The sequence below is a fragment of the Chelonia mydas genome, chromosome 3 (assembly GCF_015237465.2).
Source record: "Chelonia mydas isolate rCheMyd1 chromosome 3, rCheMyd1.pri.v2, whole genome shotgun sequence".
Taxonomy (NCBI): Eukaryota; Metazoa; Chordata; order Testudines; family Cheloniidae; genus Chelonia; species Chelonia mydas.
Window position 1 is genome coordinate 130,222,704 of NC_057851.1, and position 24,384 is coordinate 130,247,087.

The window sequence follows — 24,384 nt, forward strand, 5'->3', positions numbered from 1 at the left end:
TTTTTTTAAAACTTTTTTTTTTGAAAGTTACCAGATGTGTTCCCCATTCTGGCCATGCATTTTTTTTTTTTTTTGTAGAACTGGTTCCAAATTTATTCTTGTAATATTTCAGAATCCTCTTGTTGCTTGTTTGTGAAAATGGAGTTAAGACTGAGTACACATAAAGGAAGATATAAAACAGCATACATCAAAAATGGACAAAATGAAGTTTTAATCTTTAGTTTTGTTTTCTTTCAAAGTTTTAAATGTTTATTAAGTAAGGTAGGTCAAGAGCAGAACACCTTGAGGAGACCCAAGCTCTGAAGGGCAATTGGAACCTTGTTGCAATGTAATCTGTCAAGGTTCCTTCCCCACTCTGAACTCTAGGGTACAGATATGGGGACCTGCATGAAAGACACCCTAAGCTTATTCGTACCAGCTTAGGTTAAAAACTTCCCCAAGGTACAAACTTTGCCTTGTCCTTGAACAGTATGCTGCCACCACCAAGCGTTTTAAACAAAGAATAGGGAAAGAGACCACTTGGAGATGTCTTCCCCCAAAATATCCCCCCCAAGTCCAACACGCCCTTTCCTGGGGAAGGCTTGATAATAATCCTCACCAACTGGTACAGGTGAACACAGACTCAAACCCTTGGGTCTTAAGAACAATGAAAAATCAATCAGGTTCTTAAAAGAAGAATTTTAATTAAAGAAAAGGTAAAAGAATCACCTCTGTAAAATCAGGATGGTAAATACCTTACAGGGTAATCAAATTCAAAACACAGAGAATCCCTCTAAGCAAAACCTTAAGTTACAAAAAGACACAAAGACAGGAATATTCATTCCCTCCAGCACAGCTTATTTTACCAGCCATTAAACAAAAGAAAATCAAATGCATTTTCTAGCTAGATTACTTACTAACTTAACAGGAGTTGGAAGGCTTGCATTTCTGATCTGTTCCCGGCAAAAGCATCACACAGACCGACAGACAACCCTTTTTGTCCCCTCGTTGGTCATTTTTGAAAGTATCTTGTCCCCTCGTTGGTCATTTTGGGTCAGGTGCCAGCGAGGTTACTTTAGCTTCTTAACCCTTTACAGGTGAAAGGGTTTTGCCTCTGGCCAGTTGGGATTTTACAGCACTGTATACAGAAAGTTGGTTACCCTTCCCTTTATATTTCTGACACTCCCCCCAAATCACAGATAGGGTGAAACACTGGCTGTGATTTTTTCCTGGAGCTCTAGGAGAAAACAGAGTTAATAAGACACATGCACCTCTAAATATACTACTAACTATTTAAAGACTAACAATATTTTCCACATCTCAAGAACGATTTTAACCAGTTGATTCTGGGAAACTTTCACAGGAGAGTGCATCAGCCACTTTGTTTAAAGCTCCTGAGATGTGTTGTATGTTGAAATCAAAATCTTGGAGAGCTAAACTCCACCGAATAAGTTTTTTGTTATTCCCCTTGGTGGTATGAAGCCACTGTAGCGCAGCATGGTCAGTTTGCAGGTGGAAACGCCGTCCCCAAATGTATAGGCATAGCTTTTCCAGAGCATAGACAATGGTGTAACATTCCTTTTCACTGACTGACCAGTGGCTTTCCCTGTCAGACAGCTTCTTGCTGAGAAACACAAAAGGATGGAACTCTTGATTCGATCCTTCCTGCATTAAGACTGCTCCCACACCACGCTCGGATGCATCTGTGGTTACTAGGAACGGTTTGTCAAAGTCTGGGGCCCTTAGCACAGGGTCAGACATGAGTGTCGCTTTAAGCTGGTTAAAGGCCTTCTGACACACTTTGGTCCACTGAACTGCATTTGGCTGTTTCTTTTTGGTTAGGTCTGTCAGTGCGGAAGCGATTTGGCTGTATTTCTGTACAAATCGCCTGTAATATCCAGCCAAGCCTAAGAAGGATTGGACCTGTTTCTTTGACTTTGGGACAGGCCACTTTTGGATAGCATCCACTTTGGAGGTGGATAGTTCCTTGACCCACCTGGTGTACAAGGTAACTCACTCTGTTTAGGCCTATTTGACACTTCTTAGCCTTAACAGTTAGTCCTGCCTCCTTATGCGCTCGAAGACTTTTTTGTAGCTGTTCCAGGTGTTCTGCCCAGGAATCCGAAAATATGGCCACACCGTCAAGGTAGGCAACTGCATATTCTCCCAATCCCGCTAGGAGACAATCTACAAGTTTTTGGAAGGTGGGGGGTGCATTCCGCAGCCCGAAAGGGAGCACATTAAATTCATACAGCCCGACATGTAGTGAAGGCTGACCTTTCCTTGGCGGATTCATCTAGCGGTACCTGCCAGTACCCCTTGGTTAAGTCCAAGGTAGAGATGAACTGGGCCCGTCCCAGTTTCTCCAATAGTTCATCTGTGCGTGGCATTGGATAGTTGTCTGGGCGCGTTACAGCACTTAGCTTACGGTAGTCCACGCAAAAACGTATCTCCCCATCTGTTTTGGGAACTAGAACCACTGGAGATACCCATGCACTGCCAGAGGGGCAGATTACACCCATCTGTAGCATATCCTAGATCTCCCATTCTATAGCAGTTTTAGCTTGAGGAGACACCCGGTAAGTTTGGGCTTTAATTGGTTGAGCATTACCTGTGTCAATGGAGTGGTATGCCCATTCATAGCTAGGGCACAGCTCCTTGATCTGCTGTCGCTGCATATGCCCAAGGCATTGGCACCCTGACAGCAGGATTGTCTGGTTATGTAGACTCCCTCCTCAGGCCCTACGCTACCAGCACTCCCAGCTACCTTCGAGACACCACTGACTTCCTGAGGAAACTACAATCCATCGGTGATCTTCCTGATAACACCATCCTGGCCACTATGGATGTAGAAGCCCTCTACACCAACATTCCACACAAAGATGGACTACAAGCCGTCAAGAACACTATCCCCGATAATGTGACGGCTAACCTGGTGGCTGAACTTTGTGACTCTGTCCTTACCCATAACTATTTTACATTTGGGGACAATGTATACCTTCAAATCAGCGGCACTGCTATGGGTACCCGCATGGCCCCACAGTATGCCAACATTTTTATGGCTGACTTAGAACAACGCTTCCTCAGCTCTCGTCCCCTAACGCCCCTACTCTACTTGCACTATACTGATGACATCTTCATCATCTGGACCCATGGAAAAGAAGCCCTTGAGGAATTCCACCATGATTTCAACAATTTCCATCCCACCATCAACCTCAGCCTGGTCCAGTCCACACAAGAGATCCACTTCTTGGACACTACAGCGCTAATAAACGATGGTCACATAAACACCACCCTATACCGGAAACCTACTGACCGCTATTCCTACCTACATGCCTCCAGCTTTCACCCTGACCACACCACACGATCCATTGTCTACAGCCAAGCTCTGCGATACAACCGCATTTGCTCCAACCCCTCAGACAGAGACAAACACCTACAAGATCTCTATCAAGCATTCTTACAACTACAATACCCACCTGCGGAAGTGAAGAAACAGACGGATAGAGCCAGAAGAGTTCCCAGAAGTCACCTACTACAGGACAGGCCTAACAAAGAAAATAACAGAACGCCACTAGCCATCACCTTCAGCCCCCAACTAAAAGCCCTCCAACGCATTATTAAGGATCTACAACCTATCCTGAAGGATGACCCAACACTCTCACAAATCTTGGGAGACAGGCCAGTCCTTGCCTACAGACAACCCCCCAACCTGAAGCAAATACTCACCAGCAACCACATACCACACAACAGAACCACTAACCCAGGAACCTATCCTTGCAACAAAGCCCGTTGCCAACTGTGCCCACATATCTATTCAGGGGACACCATCACAGGGCCTAATAACATCAGCCACACTATCAGAGGCTCATTCACCTGCATATCCACCAATGTGATATATGCCATCATGTGCCAGCAATGCCCCTTTGCCATGTACATTGGTCAAACTAGACAGTCTCTACGTAAAAGAATAAATGGACACAAATCAGATGTCAAGAATTATAACATTCATAAACCAGTCGGAGAACACTTCCATCTCTCTGGTCACGTGATTACAGATATGAAAGTTGCGATATTACAACAAAAAAACTTCAAATCCAGACTCCAGCGAGAGACTGCTGAATTGGAATTCATTTGCAAATTGGATACAATTAACTTAGGCTTGAATAGAGACTGGGAGTGGCTAAGTCATTATGCAAGGTAACCTATTTCCCCTTGTTTTTTCCTACCCCCTCCAACCCCCAGACGTTCTTGTTAAACCCTGGATTTGTGCTGGAAATGGCCCAACTTGATTATCATACACATTGTAAGGAGAGTGATCACTTTAGATAAGCTATTACCAGCAGGAGAGTGGGGTGGGGGGAGGTATTTTTTCATGCTTTGTGTGTATAAAAAGATCTTCTACACTTTCCACAGTATGCATCCGATGAAGTGAGCTGTAGCTCACGAAAGCTTGTGCTCAAATAAATTGGTTAGTCTCTAAGGTGCCACAAGTACTCCTTTTCTTTTTGCGAATACAGACTAACACGGCTGTTACTCTGAAACCTATAAACAATCCCAATTTTTTCAGTCTTTCATATGAGAGTTTTTCATGCTCCCTGATCATTCTCTGAATCCCCTCTAATCCTGCAATATCTTTTGTGAGCTGAAGTGGAGCAGTACTGCACATAGTATTCCAGATGAGGTTGTGGCACTGATTTCTGGGAAGCCATCCCGCTGCTGAATGGCTCCTGCCGCAAAGCAGGGAGCAGCCCTCTGCAGCCCTACAGTCACTTGAGTGAATAGGGCTGTGATAGTAGAGCTGCAGAGGGCTCCCTGTGCTACCGCAGGGCTGATGACACCCAATCCCTGCAGGTGCAACGTGCAGGGAAGGCTGTGGTCCTGGTGGGACAGAGCTGGGAGTTTCTGCTCTTTCCCACCAGAGCCAAAGCCTCCCCACCCCTGGGACCTGTAATAATTGAAAGGGCAAGAGCAGCAGAGCACGGAGCCCTCTGCAGCCCTGCTGTCATACGAGTAAGTGAACGGGTCTGTGACAGTGGAGCTGCAGAGGTGCTCTTGCCCTCTTGATTATCCAAATAAAATCTGTGTCCCCTATGCTATTAGGACAATCATGACTATACTGTAAACAATTTCTGAATTTGAGGGGGTTCAGATATTTTATAGGTAGAGAAATAATATTTTTATTAGAATGCTTGACTAGTCACAATGATATAAAATGCACTGTTCTGTTCATTGTGTTCCTTTCAAAAGATCCTATGATTGGAAAGTTGCTTTGAATTTTAAATGATAGTTGAAGTTAGTGGGAGCAATATATTCTCTGAAAATTAGGTCCAAGATATCTTAATTTGGGCACCTACAGTCTGCTTTCACTTCAGAACTATTTTACGTGTAACTAGCTCAAGATCACACAGTGAGTCTGTGTCTGAGCCTGGTACACAGGGGTCCTCAGTCCCAGTCCAGTATCTCATCCATAAGAACACACAGGAGATGCTGCATCCTTGTGAGACATTTGTTTGTAATTTCCCCCCCAGTACCAAGATCTAGGTGGATTGGTTTCAGTCACTCATTTTAGTAATCATTTAAATTAGCAAGCAAGAAACCGTGATTTAAATAGATTTTAATAGTTTTACATTTGTACTTTTTAGTTGAAAGAAAGGTTAATTCTCATTGGTTGGTAAACATTAACACATGTTGATTTGTCACTAAATATAGTCTTTACACTAATTTTGGTGTTGCTTTTTGCTAACCAGGAGGATACACACCATATTTATACACAATTAAGGAATGTTATAGTTAACTTACATTTGTTCAATTTTTAATGTTTACATTTTTATGTTAGAAAATGGTGAATGATTTATTTCCTCAATGATTATTAATTTTTACTTGTGATTTGTTTCAAGTCTATTTGGTTGGAAAATCAAATTAAAAATGCACAAAACCAGCAATTTAAAATGTTTTAATTCCTTAAATAAAACTCTTAAAACATTTTTATATCTAACTCATTTATCAAAAAATGAATCAAAACGTGTTTTACAACTAAAACTAATTAGACAAAGTATCTGTTGCTAATTAATTAATTTGATTGTTTCTGGTCACCATGTTCAAGATTTTAGAACTAGTCAATCTCATCCTTACAAACCTAGTTTGTATTCATATTTTTGGACAAGGAAACCAACCTTTTCTGCCTTTCTCAACTTCCAGTTTATTTTTAAACTTTGAATAAACTAGTCATTGAACTGAACTAGTTAAATAAACAAATAAAAAAAAGTGTTTTTGCACTTGCAGAAAAGACTATTGCTCATTTAGCCCTTCAGCAAACTCTGGTTCCAAGTGCTTAGGCTGTGACTACCCCTGGTTTCAGGGGCTAGACTTGCTTTAAAAAGTGGCAGCCAACATATATTTATTAACTATTTTAATCAATGAAAATTTAGGCCTTACCATAAATTGTAATAATTTCACTTATAATTTTAAGTAGGTTTATTTTTATTTTTCTCAAATAAATTGGTGTTTAATTAAAAATTCAATTTAAAAAAATCATCAGTTTTCATCCACGCTGGCCAACCTAGTGGGGTCTTATTGGAAAACCCGGGAAGTGGGTGAGCGCAAGCCCACCCACTGCTAAAGGCCCCTCCCCCAGCCTAGCAGGAGGGACCACTGGACCCAGGGACCAACTGATTACGGGGGACAACTAATGAAAAACAGGGACCGGAGTGAGGGTCAGAGGTTCAAAATGAGGATACCAGTAGAGGACACCAAGCAGAGAACCCCGGACAGCGCCCACTGCTCCTCAAAGCTGTCGAGGGAGCCAGCGGACGCTGCCCAGTGGAACTCTGCCCGGATGCATGAAACTAGGGAGGAACGGAAATAGGCCCTGCAGTCGCAGAGCACCCCCTCGTCCAACATCCTTCTCCTGGTATTGTAGATAGAGACTTTGGCCAGAGCCAGGAGGAGGTTGATGAGGAGGTCTCGCGACTTTGTGGGGCCACGGATAGGGTGCACAAAGAGGAACAAGTGTGGGGAAAAGTGCAGCCAGAAGCTCAACAAGAGGTTCTGGAGGAGCCGGAATAGGGGCTGCAACCTGGTGCATTCGAGATAGGCGTGCGCCAGGTTCTCCCTCACGGCGCAAAAGGGGCAGGCCTCAGGTGTAGGGGTAAACCGCACCAGGTACACACCCGTGCTCACGGCTCCATGAAGGAGCCACCAACTAATGTCCCCAGCAGGCTGTGGGACCAAGGTGGAATAAAGGCTGGCCCACTGGGGCTCCTCACCCTCTTTAGGTGGAAGATAGTCCCGCCATTTGGTGTCGGGGCGGGACACGAGGGTGAGGAAGTGTAACATATGGAGCACGAGCGTGTATAGATGGTTTCTGGGCATGGTTCAAAACCGGACCGACTGCAGGGTATGCAGCTGGCGCGGAGTGTGGGAGTGGGGCGGCTGGGGGGGCTCACGGAACAGGGGCCCAAGAAAAAATGCCCGGAGGGCCAGGGGTGCTGGATGGGCGGGTAACGCCCTCTCGCAGGGCTCGCCGCAGGAAAGCGAGAGAATTGGGTGACAAGGCGGCCTTCACCTCCTGGAGTATGTGCCTAGGGGTCTGAAGGGTGGAATGCCCCATGCGTTGTCCGAGCGTGCGGGGGCTCCACCCAGTCCCCGTTGTAGTCCAGGAGGTCTCCGACTCTCGCAGTTTCTGCCGGGACCAACCTCTGACACACCGAGGGAGACACCACCACCTGCACACCAAACCTAGTGGGGTCGCAGCTGTGCCCGCACTGGCCCAGGCTTCTCACTGCACCCCGAGAAGCAGCAGGGTAGAATTATTCGCCCAATCAGGAAACGCACCGCAACCAACAGCCAATCAGAAAAGAGCCAACTGCACACCTTCCTCAGCGGCTGCTCGCCGCGATGCATCATGGGATTTGTGGTCCGGGTACCTCGTAGCTCCATATGAGGAGAGACTGAAGAACTCCCCGGAGTCTCTACGGCGCCGAATCTGTGACTATAGAAGGAGGAGGAGCGGTTTCGTGTTTCCGACGGGGCGGCCAATGGGGAGGGGGGAAATAGGCGGGCATAGAGCGCTTTGAACCAATGGGAAGGCGGCGGGGCGGGGCAGGTCTCTGTCGGTTTGTGTGGGGTGGGAACGGCCCTTACCGGGAGGAGCGTCAGCCAGCCGAGGAGCCAGGGCGCTGCTGTGGGACTCAGGTACCGGTCACAGCGGCTAGCGGGGAGGCGGGAGCCGGTCATGGTTCGGGACCCCCGGGCCGGGGACACGCAACGGCCCCCGCCCGCCCAGGGGAGCGGCTGGGTCCCGAGCCGCCCAGCTCTGCCGAGTCAGCCCCTCCCCCGTTCCGCGCGGGCTGCTTCGCGCCGGCTGGCGGGGCGGCCCCTCCCCGCCGTGCTCTGGCGGCGCCGCTTGTGCGGGGACCCCGCGGCCTTCTCCCGGCAGCGCGGGGCGATGGCCTCAGCGGGTCTGTCTCATGTGAGCCGCCCTGCCCCAGGGTTCCAGCCCCGGCCTCCTCGCAGGGCTGCACCCCGCGGACCCGCTGCCGGGGGTGTCCCGGGGCCTCACTGCTGCAGCCCAAGGCTTGACGGGCACATTCCCTCCAAGGGAGGGCGGCCTCTTCCCCGCAGACTTAGCCCCCACGGGGGCCTCGCTTGCGGAGCGCCCTTGTTTGGATTTGGTCTCTAGGGAGAACTGGAAAAGCTGCTTCCGGCTCAAGCTCTCTCTGAGCCGGGAGAGCCGCCTGATCTCGCCTCACCCCGTACAAAGATTGTCACCCCGCATGGCCATCACTAGAGCTGGTTAAACATCTGGAGCAGTGGTTTTCAACCCAGTCAGCACCCAGCTGTGACATGCTCCGGGCCATACCGGTAGTAGAAACATAGTATGGATGCGGCCCACATAACACACAGAGAGCTGCATATGTGGCCCACCGGGGTAAATAGGTTGAGAACTGCTGCTTTGGAGAGTTTCATTGTCTGTCAGAACACACTAGTCAGGTTTACTGTATGCAGCCCTGCTGCAGGGCTGATGTATCTTATCCACCATTAAACGAAAAAGAAAATATCTTTTGTGTTAATTGCCTGGCTTTGGCTCTGTTCTTAATGGATGGTGCAATAGTAAGCATTGTATTGTTTCAGAGTAACAGCCGTGTTAGTCTGTATTCGCAAAAAGAAAAGGAGTACTTGTGGCACCTTAGAGACTAACTAATTTATTTGAGCATAAGCTTTTGTGAGCTACAGCTCACTTCATGGGATGCAGCTCACGAAAGCTTATGCTCAAATCAATTTGTTAGTCTCTAAAGTGCCACAAGTACTCCTGTTCTTTTTAGAAAAATCAGAGTGAGATGCAGGGGAGAATCTGTATTTGCCAGACTGAAAGGTATAAGACTGACGGAGGAAGAATTTTATTTTCTTGTCTCTAAGAGGAAATTGTGAACAATGAGAAACAAAACCAGAAATTGTAACTTTAAAAGCTGACAAATACACACAAGTGCAATGTTGTTTCCCTTTCCCCAGATCCTTAAATAAGTGCCTTGGACTGCAGATTTCTCACAATGACTAGTAGTGTGCCTTCTGATGTGCTTGGTCGAAGAATCCTTTGTGATACAGAATATGCAACTGTGAGGTATGCTGGTAGTGTTCCTCCCACAACAGGTAAAGTTAATGTTTTGTAAATGTAAAGGTTAACTTTTGCATGAGAAGCTACTAGCTGCAGATCATAGTGCCATTTGCTATCTGTCTGGTTTTGTTTACTAATTGATGCAGATTGGCCTGCTTTGCTGAGCATCTCTGGTAACTTTGCAAAATACTGTTAGCTTCAGTACAGCCCCATTAGTACTAAAACTTCCAGTGGTTTCCTAATACCTAAAATGAAATGGAATTATTTTTTAATATAACTGATGATGTGGTGGAGTCATGACAGTATTTTAGGAAGGGGAGAAACTGATTCCAATGACCAAAAGCCTCACCCGTATAGCAAACCGTCTTATTCTTAGGATAGTGACCCGTTTACGTGTACTGACCTTTTTATCCTAAATGAAATGTCACGTTATTGCAAGATCTCTTGCTTCCAACATGGAGAAATGCTATCTGGGGCATACCACTTAAAGGAACCCTACTATGGAGAGGTCCATTACTCTCTTGGAAAATACTCATTGGGTGGGGTAGCCAGGGAATGTTGAAGGGAGAGGACAAGAGATGGCCTAGGGCAGTGTTCCCTCTAATTTTTTCCATCCATGTGCAGAATGAATTTTATGTGCACCAGGTTGAGGTAATGTGCGTATGTGCACCACCAACAGAAACCAAAAACCTAGGTGTAATATATATGTTTTAAAAAAGTTACCATAGGGATAATTACTCCAGCCAGGACAGGTTAGGCATTTTAGAACTCATTACTGAAAGAATTAAATTTAAGTGTAAGAGAGAAATAAAAATTATGAAATGCATAGACCAGTCAAAAAACTAAAATAACACACTTTGAAAGAAGTAACAACAATAATACAAGTATGTGTTGGGAGGTGAGTGTGAAAGACAGTGTGTATGTGAGACAGACACACACATGGGGGTGTGTGTGTGTGTGTGTGTGTGTGTGACCGAGAGATGCGCGTTGCCCCTTTAAGTACGCTGCCCTTTTAAGTAGATCAGAAGGTTCAAACACAGCAGGAGCTGCCAGCAAGCTCCCTCCCTCCTGAGCCCTGTCATGCCCACCACCCCTGCTCTGTGGAGATGGGGGGCAGGGGGAGGGGCACCAGAAGTGGCGGCACTTGATAGCCTGCTGGGCGGCTGCCCAGCCATGTAGCTTAAAGGGAATTTAGGCCTAGGGTGAATATCTTGCAGTAAACTCATAGATTAAAATTAGTTTTCTTGTCCTACACAAACAACAAAAGTGTGTGGTGTCTCTAGAACTCTATTAGAGCTTTGGGGTATGTGATTTCCTAAACAAAATACTTTTGACATTACTTTAATTTTGAGGATGCTTTCTGATTGAGGTAATAACAGCCTGGGCTAAACAAACTCCTAGGTCAATTTCGTAACTCGTTAGCCCAGGAGAGAGGGTATAGATGCATAATTTTCCTAGCACTTGTAAAGTTTGAGGATTCTCTCTGTGCTGGCACAGACCCCCATTTGTGGTCCTGGGAGAGACAACAGTCCCTCTCCTACCTTTCTGTAGGACTTTGCATAGCCCTGGACCTCTTTCCCTGCTCCTGTTTTCTCTCTCTCCAGACGCTTGAGCCTTTCTGAAGAATTCCTTTAACAGTTCCACATTAACAATCTCATCCAAAGTATAGTTTTTGTTAAAAATATTAATAACTACATTTTGAGAACTAGGAGGAAGAACTTTGCAGAAACATTTTTCATTGCCTTCAAAGTAAGTGTGGCAACTTTTAAGCCAAATCAATTTTTGAATGCCAGAATTATAGGTGGGCTTGTAAGTAGGGCTTTATATTGGAAATTGGTACTATAGAGAAAGGTTGTATACCCATAATGAATCAAATGTACTGGGCAGAAAATGTCTGAACTCCAAACTTCTATTTTTTTGAATCAATATATTATTATTTATTATTTTTTAAGGTCTTTGGCTTGGAGTAGAATGGGACAGTCCTCAAAGAGGAAAGCATAATGGCAGCCATGAAGGAATACAGTATTTTAAATGCGCGTAAGTATCTTCTTAAGAAGATTACATATTTGACCAAGACACAAAGGGGGAAGAGAGAGAGAAACACTGATCATACCCAGGAACAATAGAAATGGTGAATATTTGCAAAATATTCAGAGTTCTGTCCCTCAGTATTTAGGGCTTGTTCTAAGGGCCACTGAAGTTACATTAAATCCTAGAGGCTAGATCCTACTTCTGGCTCCACTCATCCAAGTGGATCCAGTTGCAGGATCTAACCCATAGACTAATATCGAGCTGCTGGCCTGGAGGTTCTCGTGCATCTACAAGGTTTGACTTCTGGGCACTATTACAGGTGGTCTTTGGTCACTCTGTGTCCTGGAAGAAGTAGAGGGCGTTTAGGCCCTGTAGTAAAGTGGGAAAATCATTGTGTTCTGCTGACTGTTTCCTTATGCAATTCTGTGGTGGTGTTTAGTCTTCATTTACTGCCTTGAATATGGCTAGAATTCAGATTTAAAATTATTCATAAATGCACTTTAAGGGGGTATACAAAGTAGTACTACGATTTCTTTCTCTTTGGTTTGAGGGGGAAGATGTTTGTTGTCTGATGCATTTAATGGACCATATTGATATTTGGGACACTTTGTTCTCCCCAACCCCACCCCCAGCACAATATATAGCTGTTCTCCAAGTACCTCCCAGATATCTGTTCTCAACTTGTAGGCTGCAGCCAGGCCTGGTGTGGGGGATATGATCATCCATCTTTTTTTATGACTAGATGGGAAGAGTCTTGCCACTGTCTTCTGTTAGAATGGGGTTATGGTATAGAAAAGGTTGAGAATCACTATTTTAGGGTGTCCTATAGAAACAGCACTGCATGAGATGAAGCATATTTCTCTGTTTATTGAGAAAGAAACTGGATGTAGTTTACTCCCAGGTCACGTGTCCCAAGAGAGCCATAGGAATCAAATGGGAAACATCAAGATGAAAGGTGAGTCCTACAGTTGTATCTAGAATTCAGTGGCATTACAAGGCTCTCTAAAGAACTTGCTTCTCTCCTTCAGAAAACCTGGTGTTCTGAATTCTTAATGAGGGACAGCAGTTCTACAGCTTCAAGAAGAGGCTGAAGAGTTTACCCATTATTTTGTTTAATGACTCAAATGAAAAATAAGCTAATGTTCCCCAGAGGGATTCCAAAATAGCTATTGCTCACCCTTAGCAAAGAGGCAGAAATAGAAGGGATGGATTCTGTTGGCTAATGTAAATCACAGCTTTCAGCCTGTATCTTCTAAAATTCAGGACTTATCTGGCATGGAAGCCCTAGAGGTTTCATTATCAGAAAATGAGGTGATAAAGCTAAGCTTATTCTTTAGAAGAGGAAAGGAAAAGCGGGAAAATTATACAGCTCTAAGGGATGGATACTCTTTTGCCCTATATCTAATAATAGTAACTAATAAAATTAGGCTTAATGAAGATAAGGCCGTTCTTAATGGAAGAAAAAGAATTACACATTACTGAACTCCTGTTAGCAGAAGTATTCCAGTTGAGAGTCCCAGGACTGCCATCCTTCTTAAATAATGTAATTCGTAATGGAAGTGGCCCAACTGCTTTGAATTCAGTTGAAGAAAAAATTAGTAAAGAGATCCTCTGTTTCCAAGACATAATTAGCTGCACTCTCCCTTAGGAGAGAGACATAATACAAGTATGTGCAGTGTATGTGTCTGTGTAAGGTGTCCAGCCTGAACAGGCAACTGACAAAGCCATACATACTCCAAAAAGTCTCAACTGATTATATAAAAATACCCAAAGATGATGCAGCTGTAATTTCTCTAATACCAGATATTGTGATTCTATGGAAAGGAAATCTTTGAGAGAATATAATAGAAAGCCAAAACTGTGCAGTTTCTCCTATCAAATTTAAAATTTTGTGCATTATTTAAATCTGTTTTAATACCTCTTTTCAGAACTGTGCTTTAATTAGTGTTTCTCTGGTAATAATTGGTTCATATTCCCCACTCATGAATACAGAGTATTTAAATTGGTGGTGAGGCTTTCACTTTTCTGCCTCAGAACCATTGTTTCTCTAACTTGGGAAGATCTTTCTGGAGAATACTAGAGTGGATGATTGATCCTGGTAATCAGCCTGATTGACAGCTTGTTCCGGGGTCGGGAGTATAAGGGAAGAAGCCTCCATAAGAGAGGGTAGCTGCAGAGGCAGTGTGAGATGAAGGAATCCAGGTGTCCATGAGAGCCAGGAAGAATGAGCTATGAAAGATTGTGGATGGCTGTGCTCTTTAGAAGTGGGGTAGGAGTTCCAGACACAAGAGAAAGGGTTGAGGAGGTAGTGGGTAATGTGGGTGAGGACAGGAATGGTGGCACCAGGGAGGCTGTGGTGGAGATGGGTGTGGGATGTGGGGATGAAGGGGGGGCTAGGAGTGGGGCAAATGTCAGAGGTGATGAGGAGGATGTGCATGTGGGACCTAGATTTGTGCTGACTGGCAGAGAGAGGAAGAGGTGCAGGTGGAGCTAATGGGAACTGTGGAGTTGTGAGGGTAGTGAGCAAGGGGATTTGGAGCCAGTAAGGAGGAAGGAAGGTGAAAGGAGGAGGATGACAGATGCCATGATACAGAAGTGGGGTGTGGTAGATGGACAGAAAAAAATTCATAGATGCTAAGGTCAGAAGGGACCATTATGATCATCTAGTCTGACCTGCACAACCCAGGCCACAGAATCTCACCCACCCACTCCTGCGAAAAACCTCTCACCTATGTCTGAGCTATTGAAGTCCTCAAATCGTGGTTTAAAGACTTCAAGGAGCAGAGAATCCTCCAGCAAGTGACCCGTGCCCCATGCTACAGAGGAAGGCGAAAAACCTCCAGGGCCTCTTCCAATCTGCCCTGGAGGAAAATTCCTTCCCGACCCCAAATATGGCGATCAGCTAAACCCTGAGCATATGGGCAAGATTCAACAGCCAGATACCCAGGAAAGAATTGTGCTACACACCAGTCTCGGAGCCCAAGGCAGGATCCCATGCCGGTCCCAAAGCCATTTGTAATTTGTGTTGTGATTTACATGTAAGAGAGGTGGTGGTAAAGACCGTGATTGCAAAAGCGCTGTGATTTATTGCTTGAAGAAACTTTTGAATTATGTGATATGTAATTTTTTTGGGATGGGTGGGGAAGCTGAGCATTTAAATTGATCATGTTTTCAAACTATCAGGCGTTTTGAGTGAGAGTTTTTCACATCATATTAAGCTATTTTAGATAGTGATGTGGTTAGAATTATTAGGCTTTTATAGTTATAAAAAAACAGTGAAATTAGCTAGTTAAGTAGGATATGATGTATATTATGTGAAAGTATTTTCGATGCATCTTTTGTAACTACCGTAATCTGCAATTCACTATTGTATGTTTTGCAAAACCACTTTAGAAGTGGTTTTTAAATAAATAAGATACTTTCTTATCCTGTGTAGGTATTTGGAACGTTTGTGAATACTTTGGGGGGAAAACCTGCTGCCAGTACTAAATTTATCATTCGGACTGGTTTGTAATTTCCAACTGAAAATTTGGATGCATGATGCCCAAACGATTTCCCCTGCTCTTGGTAGCCCCATAATTTCTCAGGATCATCATGTCAATACGCACAACATGATTGCTAAAGCACTTGGTGTAGTTACATTGAGAAACAGTGTGTCTTGAATTTTGTAGAGGTTTTTTTGCTATGTTCTCATTGGCTGATTAATCCTTTCACCGTGACATGCTATTATGTTGATGACAGTCTTTGTTTACATAACTGGTTACTCCCTCCCAGTTGCCTCCCCACCAACAAATGCAAGTTTCCAGACTGCCTCCCAGCTGACATCCTAACTGCTCATTTACTTCCTGCTGTGTTCTCCACCTGTCTGCCAGCTGATCTTCCTTCTTTCCCATTTACCCTGTGATATTACTTCCACAGCTTGCCTTCTGCTGCTTCCTCCTAGCTGACCTTCTGCTGTATTCCTCTGCCTGCTGCTGCTTACCTTTGCTGTGAGTCCTGTCTGCCTCCATATTTACACACTGTGACATTAGCAAACCAGCACAGGTTAAAATTGGCAGCTAAGTAACCTGCATGTGACCCTTAAAGGCAAATTGAGAGGAATTGTAATCAGGACAATTCACTTGTGCGTGGGCATCAAAAGGTGCTTAAAAGGGCTAATATGCTAGGCCCGTTCATTTGTGTTGATAAGAAATCAAGGAAGATGCTGTGTGTATGCTTGTTTGTCTATATCCTGTAATTTAAATAACCTTAAGATCAAAGATGTATATGGTACTCCTGGAGAAATTCTGCGCCAATCCGTGCAGGCAGAATTCTTGTCCCCTGCAGATTTTTTTGCTTCCCCACAGAAAAAGGATGGGGAAGCAAAGGGAAGCCATCCCCAGCAGCGTGGGCATGGCGTTTGGAGCAGCTGGTGGAGAGTTAAATCTGGGGATGCCCGGTGGCTCCTACCCTGTGCTGGGCTCAGCTGCTAGTCCTGGCTGGGCTGGGGGAGGGGGAGGACAGGACTTCCTCTTCCCCTGCAAGGAGTGGCTGGGTCCAGGTCAGACCCACCCTCCAGAAACCTCTCCCAGCTGCAGGAAGGTGTGCACCCCTCCTGCACCACTTCCTGCCTCCATTGCTTGTCAGCCATGGGGGATGGGGTTACTGCGTGGGGAGCGGCTCCACTGTCTGCCCAGCCCCTATGCATCCGCACACCCTGTACCCAGAACCCTGCACCGAGCCCCCAAACCCCCACTTTCCCTGCATCCAGACACCAGCTGAGCCCCTCCCTCTGCATCTGGACCTGCACCCAGACCATCCCCTGCTGAGCCCCCCACACTTGAACCCCCACCCTGACGAGCCCCACCCCCTGCACCTGGACCACCCTGATGAGCCCCACCTCACTGAGCCCCAACCAGCTGCACCTGGACAAGCTGAGCTCCAACCACCTTTATCTGGACCCCCACTGCAGAGTCCCATTCCCCCTGCACCCAGAACCCCCCAATGAGTCCCTGTGCACCCAGATCCACTACCAAGCTGCTCACGCCCAGATTTCCCCATACAGAACCTGATCCCCCCCCTCCACTAAGCCCCTACGCATGGGTCCTGGTGCCCTTAGGCTGCCTGCCCCACACCTGTATCAGGGGCCAGGGCTGGGCATACATGCGAGATCTACCCTCCTTGTCTGCTATCTTGGTGCACCTGGCAAGGAGGGGCTGGGCCCCAAGGTGTTTCTGGGGCAGGCCCAGCCCTTGCACTGTTGCTGCCTCACTGCCAAGTCTGTGTCCCTTTGTGGGTGGGGGAGGGGCACCTGCAGGGTGATCTCCCACCTCTGTTCAGCTGGTGGCCTGGGTTCCCTGCCACCATGCTGGAGCCTCAACATTTATTTATTGACAAATAAAAATATGCTGAATTTTGCAGAAATTTTTTTTGGTGCAGAATTCCCTCAGGAGAATAGTATATACTGCATGAATCTAATGAATATTACCTATATTGTCTTCAGCTTATCTATCCCTGCAGTAATGAATAACCAGCAATTGCCTCATGTAGATCAGTGTAGCTGGATTACCTGTGTATGCATAGGAAATAGAATGGTAACTTCAAAGGGTGGGTCTTGGGCTCAGCAAAGAGGAATCTTCAGATGCATGCTGTGCTCAAGACACTTGGCAGCATGTTTCAGCTATAAAAGAAAAACCTCAGGCACTATCCTGCCATTTCTAGTCTGCTTAACTTTAACAGGGAAAGTTTGAGCTATTGGATGGAGATCCCCAAGTAATTACTTGGGATGCCCCAAAAGATTCATGGAAAGACTCTAACAGACTCTACATCTAAGTTGTCATTTGGACTCCAATCTTTTGGATGAACCAGAGAGACTTATTACAAACTGGCAGATTTAACATCACTGCTATCATGCAGATCTGCAAACTGTGAAATCAACTGTAATGCATATGATTGATTTTAACCTCTTAACACACTTCCTTTTTTATATTAATAAACATTTAGTTTTTTAGTTTCCAAAGGATTTGCTACCAGCATGGTTTTTGGCTAAGATCTGAAGTATATTTTCACCAGGGATGTGTACCTGGTTCTTTGGAACTGAAAGAATCTAATATGTGATTTTTGGTTTTAATAATCTTTTATCACAGAAGCCTGGTTTGCCTGGATGGTGCATGAGGAGCTAGAGGGCCTGAAAGGGACAGTCTGTAGCTTCATAATACTAGTATAGTATTTTGGTAGCACACATTTGTTACTGGCTTGGTGGAATCTTATGAGAAATACCACCCATTTGGGGTACGTGCCCTGTTTCCTGGTAGCCTGACCTGAGATTGGCTCTCTTAGCTGTGTTCCACACTAAGCAGCATGACGCCCATTACTACTTATCCCTACATCCCAGTGGTCCTCAAACTTTTTATCTTACATCCTCGCTTACCCCCATCCGTGCCGGGAGCAGGGGACACGGACAAGGGTAAGGAGGCCGGCGACTGGGGCCGGAAGTGGAGTTGGGGGGTGCTTTCTCCCTGCTCCCTATGAGGGCTGGCCCGGGCCCCAGCTGTGCCCCCCCAATGTTTCTCCATGCCCCCACAATCTGGGGATCTTTGCTACACCCATTGCCACCTTCTGTTCCCTGGATATACCTCTGGCTTGCACACTCCTCCTGTCTTCCCTGCTCCTCCAGTATTTTCCTCATCTTCTACCTTTCTGCTATGGGTTTATTTCCCATTCCCCCAAAAAGGTGTCTGTATCTAGCCCTCTCCACATGATGCTGCATCCCACAGCATTTTTTCCAGTTGCTCTCTGCCAATTCTTCCTCCTTCCGTCTGTGAACTTTCACTACCCATCTCTCTTGCTACTCCCCGTCTGATTTTTTCCCTTCACCCCTAAATATTTAAGAAAATACAGGGATGAGGGGGTGAGTTGATCTCAGACTATGTTGCTGTGATCATTTTTAGTTTGTTTTTAGAGGTGGTCTGTTTTGTCTACTAATCATAATCTAATATCAGGCCCCTTAATATAGCTTGAAGGGGGGAAAATGGGTTTTGCAGCATGCCTAGAAGGTTAACACATCTGGCTTCTGATGGACAGAGTGAGGAAGGGGTGCAAGTTTCAAAACTGTGGGCCCCTCACAGAGAACACCCCGCCTGCAGTCCTTTTAATTTATATTGAAAGGACTTCAGCTTGAATGTGTCTGCTGATCTCAAGCATAATAGTATGGCTCAGGGAGAGGGTAACCAGGACCCAAATCATTTAAGACTTCATAGATTAAAACCGACACGTGGAGTTCCACCTAGAAGCTTATTGGGAGTCAGTGCAGATCCTGAAGCACTGGCCTCATGTGGTTTCAAAATGCTACTCTGCTTTAATAAGTGGGTCATAGCATTTTGCATTAGCTTCAGCTTCTGTATGGTTCCAGGTCATAGCCTCTTACAGAGCACATCACAGCAATGTAATCTCACAATAACAAAGGCATGTTTAACTATAACAAGTCCCTTATATATTTTATTTTCATAAATTTCAGTAAAGATTTTATTGTTTGAACAATACACAGCTATCAAAATTAGCAAAAGTATATAACACAGACTTACTATATGTAAACAAGTCTAAAGTAACCAGATGGCTCCATACCTAAATTCTAGAACAGAGTAATGGAGCAGCAGGATTTGTCTATATCTAGAACAAAGAAAATGCTTATCAAGGATTGGTATATTAGACAATTCTTGCTAAATAGATCTGCAAAGTTAGTGATATTCAGTTTTTTCTAAGGAGATGATTAATGGCTAACAAATCAGGAAAAATCTATTTGTGGTATTGGGAAGACAAGTTTTATTTCTGAAGATATGTTTCTTAAATTTTCTCTAGAGCAGGGATGGGCAAACTTTTTGGCCCGAGGGCCATACTGGGATTGCAAAACTGTATGGAGGGCCAGGTAGGGAAGGCTGTGCCTCCCCAAACAGCCTGGCCCCTGCCCTCTATCCGATCCCTCCCACTTCCTGCCCCCTAACTGCCCCCCTCAGAACCCCTGACCCATCCAACCCTACTGCTCCTTGTCCCCTGACAGGCCCCCCGGGACTCCCACACTTATCCAACCCCATCCCCTGAACGCCCCCCGCCCCGAACTTCTGCTCCCTGTCCCCTGACTGCCCCCCAGCCCCCTTACCATGCTGCTTAGAGCAGCATGTCCGGGAGCCACATCGCCCGGCGGGAGCCAGACACACTGCTGCGCTGCCCTGCATGAGCGTGCAGCCCCGCCACCCAGAGTGCTGGCTGCGAGGGAGGGGGGACAGCAGGGGAGGGGCTGGGGACTAGCTTCCCCGGCCGGGAGCTCAAGGGCTGGGCAGGGCTGTCCCGCGGGCCAGATGTGGCCCGCGGGCTGTAGTTTGCCCACCTCTGCTCTAGAGTCTAGCTGTTTACTGCTCTCATTCATTATAATAAGAAAAGGAGTACCTGTGGCACCTTAGAGACTAACCAATTTATTTGAGCATAAGCTTTCGTGAGCTACAGCTCACTTCATGCATCCGAATGCATCCGATGAAGTGAGCTGTAGCTCACGAAAGCTTATGCTCAAATAAATTGGTTAGTCTCTAAGGTGCCACAAGTACTCCTTTTCTTTTTGTGAATACAGACTAACACGGCTGCTACTCTGAAACCATTCATTATCATGTTTGTGCAGCTCACTTTTCTTCCTGTCCTGCATTTCACTAACTCTTCTCTCATAATACTAAACTTGAGCTACCTCTGGAAATGGTATACAGCACAATATACCACCCCTCAGCCAGTTGCATCCATCCAACCTTATCAGAGTCTCCAGGTTTTCCTAGCATCAGGGTTCAGAGAATCAAATTTGTACTTAAAATGTAGCAGAAAATGTGACACAGGAATCTAGGTGCTCTTTTGTGGGCATTTATTGCTTTCAAAAAGGGAGTTCTCCCTTGGTAAATATAATCCTTCAAATCTATCTATCTATCTATCTATCTATCTATATAATGGTTCTACATGAACATTACTTTTTTGAAAGCATAAAATTAATCCATATTCAGACTTTGATGTGATTGAATGAATCAGAGTTGCAGTGGTTTGAACTGGCTAGGTTACAATGCTATATACAGATAAACCAGATGTAAATGTACACATTTGTTAGTCACTTTATACAGTTTTAAATTATAAAGCAGTTTGAACATTGATTCATTCGTTTCAAAAGTGACTTGTCTTTGATTTGTGCTATCTCATGGAATACTGTTAAATGAGAGATTTTTGTCTTTGGTGTTAGTACAAATATTCTCTAAGACTTAATAGTCAAAGTCCTGTGTACTCAGTGACAAGGTGGATCTAATCTACTTAAAGATCCTTTAATTTTGTTGGCATTCTGGTGCAGCAGACTAGCAATTCTGCAGCAATTTCAGATAAATTGAAAATTGAGGTTCTATTTAATTAAATAGGAAAATGAAAAACCTAGTCCGGGCAGTAGTCTGTCTGTTTTGATAGTCTATTTCATTTCTCACTGTCCCCACTCTTTCAGATTTCAGTTTACTGCAGATTTTTGTTTTGAAAATGTAACTGTAACATAAAGGTTGTCAGAGGGAAGCTGGAGGTTTTGTCAACTGATAGAGAACAGGGAGTTAGGGCTTTTTGGCATCCAAGGAAGCCTGGGAAGTGATATAGGATTGTGGGATAAATAGATTAGTTGGATGTTTTTGCTAAAATTATCAGCATTTAATGTTAACATTTAATTATAATCTTTGGGTTTTAAAGTTAGCATACCAATACAATGACGGCAATTCATACTGCTCATTCAGGCTGTTTGTAGAGACAGGAAGACAACACTGCATTGTTATAATGTCGGTTAATATTTTTAAAGTTTTCTTCATACCCCTGAGGGCCAGAAACAATTGTTTTTCTTTATAAAGAAAGTTCTTGGAGTGGTTGCAGATGGGTGTTCCACTCAGGTGCACGTGTGCCCAGTGCACCAAAGCCAGAGAACTTTACTTAGCGATAACTGTAGGGACAGCACTCATGTCTCTGGCTCCATTGCCCCTCTCCAGGCTATTTAAGGACAGCACCATACCAACCTCCCTCGGTTCATTCTCACCACCCACGGCTTGAGTCGGAGTGTTCTGTGTGGTGTTTACATCATGCTTCTTTCTATCCATTGTTTCTGGAGGAGTTGTATATAGCTAGTTTAATAGTACCTTTAAGTTTTTGCTAGTAAGTAGCAGTCAGCAGCATCTTTTAGACTGGTGGGATGCTCTCACCAGGTTTTAAACACAGACCGTTGTGTGGGGTGGCTGTACCAAATAGTGAACCCTGCACTCGGTGCTTATTGTGCGTGGGACAGGGAGACATTAAGGAAAGGTGCTCCATCTGCAAGTCATTCAAGAAGAGAACAAAAGTGATGAGTGACTTGTGCCTCAAGCAGCACTTTCTGGAGCAGGCCAGGGGGAACCGCTTTGACACTGGGGACCTCCATAGATAGTCCCACGGAGGCCTTTGGAGCTGACATGAGGAGTTGCTCCAAGCCCAAGTTCTGAAATTTCCTCGAGAGGAAGAGGGATCGCTCTCTTTCCTCTGGTCCTTCAAGGAAGAAATCTCACAAGACAAACCGATGCCATGCCAGGACTCGGAGCGATGCCTCCTCATCTAAGAGGAGCGTGCTGACTGGCACCATGATTCCTCGGGTATGTGGGAAGGAGCTGGGCCATCTAACTGCTCCCCAGTACTGTGCTGAGATCCGTTGGACACTGTACCATCGACTCTGGTACCAGCGATGGGGTGTCCATTGAGTCCAGTACAGATGATGTCAGCACTGACTTTGTCTGCATCAATACTGCCTGTTTCTATGCCACTGGCATACCAGGTGGCATCAGACCTTCTCTGGCTCTCCAGTCATGATTAATTCAGGATAATTAATTAACTCTGCCATGGCTGCTGTTTGTTCTGCCATATTGTTTGCACTGCCTGCTCTGGTCGCAGAGTAGTCTTGTTCATCATAACCTGTATTCTGCACTGTCTAAGATTCAGACTGCAGAGTTGAGGGTACTGAAGGGCCCGTTGACACAGACGCTATCTTCAGCACCAACAATGCCTTTAGCGTAGACCTCATCATTGAGATCAGTGCTGGCCCTGGCTTCAGTACCATTGTCTGTCTGCTCTGGTGCTAAGGCGAAGTGTGATGCCTCTTTTGGTACTGGTGCCATCTCCTTACTGGTTTTCAGATGAGGTTGTTTGTTTTTATTCCTTGCTTACTCTGTTGGGGGCGGGGCTTCTCAGCTACAATCAGATGACTTCCAGGGCTAGTCGAGATGGAGAGGGGAAGACGTCCCCGAAATCTCTCATGTTTGAGACAACACTCTTGGAAGTCCTCGGGATCATCCTTGGATCACCATTGCTACTGAGATTAGCATCTTTCCCATGGTGTAGTGATGGGGGTTCCTTGCTCATACCTACTGGCCACCAATGCCATACCCTTATCCCAGTGGCCTCCTTGGGATGTTCATCAGTCTACAAGATTCCATTCTTTGACCTTGTCTGGAAAAGATAGTGCGAGGTCATTCCTACTGTGCCAGCTCACCCTGAACCCCTTGTACATGGACAAGTGCTCTCTCAGGAGCCTCCATTGGCCCCACTTCCTTCGGCTGCCTCTTCACCAGATGACTCCACGGTACCAGATTCTTCTTCTTCCCTGTGCCTGAGGATTTTAAATCGTACCAGTGTGTCCTGAGGCATATGGCTTCTGCCTTGAGTATTCAGGCAGAATTTGTGCATGAGAATACACATAAGTTGTTGGCTATTCTCCAGTCCTCACCTCCGGGGAAGGTAGCTTTCTCAATAAATGAAGTTCTTTTGGAGCCTGTAAAGTCCTTATGGAATACCCCAGCTTCATTGCCTCTTACTGCAAAGTGGGCTGATAAACGATATTTTGTCTGTATGCAGGATTTTTTTTTCTATTTCCATCCGGCCCTAACTCTCTTGTTGCATTGGCAGTAAATTATAGATCACAGCAGGGGAAGTACAAGTCCACGGCTAAGGACCTGGAGTCGAAAAGGCTGTATTTGATGGGAGAAAAATATTCTCAGCCTAGTCGTTACAGGTGTGCATTGCAGATCATCAGGCACTGTTCTCTAAATACGACTTCATCAATTGGGATGCTATGTCCAAATTCACTGATAAATTGCCACGATCCTCCAGGGAAGACTTTAAGGCAGTCATTGAGGAGGGCCATCTGGTAGCCAAAATATCATTGCAGTGAGCTCTGGACATGGAAGATGCTTCCTTCAGAATTATGGCATCAGCTATGACTACGAGACGGGCCTTGTGGTTCCAGAATTCCGGCATTGCTCTAGAGGTTCAGCAGAGCATAGAAGACTTGCCTTTTGATGGTTGGCTTTTGTTTTCTCAGAAAACTGGTGAGACTTTACGTCCTTTTAAGGACTCGTGTGCTACATTACGTTCGTTTGGAGCTGGGGTATAAACCTCCAAGGGATGTCATTACGGCGGTAAACAGAACTGCAGCAATACAGCTTGCAGCGGCTTTTCTGGTAGTCAGCCTTCCCTATTTTGTAGCAAGACTTCTCCAGGTAGGGTCATAGAGGAGGAGGCCTTCTGAGTCCAATTTTAACCAGTAAGCCCGCTCTCATCCAACGTTGAGCAAGCAGCCATTTTGAGCTGCACATCTAGGACACCATTCCAGTTGTGACCTCCCCATTCCCTCAGTTCACAGATAGGCTATCTTACCTTTACAGTTCTTGGGACACAGTAACCATGGAAAAAAGGGTCCTCAGCCACCC

The 24,384-nt window shown here is 45.4% G+C and overlaps 1 protein-coding gene across 4 annotated transcripts in view; it reads left to right on the forward strand.

Moving 5' to 3' along the window:
* The first annotated feature begins 8,068 nt into the window (after positions 1-8,068).
* Positions 8,069-24,384, forward strand: part of TBCE (tubulin folding cofactor E) — a 50,105-nt gene continuing 33,789 nt past the window's right edge. For 2 of the 4 annotated variants that reach the window (XR_005224804.2, XR_005224805.2), the window contains exons 1-3: positions 8,072-8,175; positions 9,493-9,630; positions 11,548-11,632. Coding sequence is in view for 2 of the 4 variants with exons in the window: in XM_027831027.3 (XP_027686828.1) it covers positions 9,531-9,630; positions 11,548-11,632 (185 nt within the window). In the remaining 2 variants the exon portion in view is untranslated. Of the gene's footprint in view, positions 8,176-9,492; positions 9,631-11,547; positions 11,633-24,384 lie in introns of all 4 variants that reach the window. The other 2 variants (XM_027831027.3, XM_043544330.1) reach the window with 2 other exon arrangements.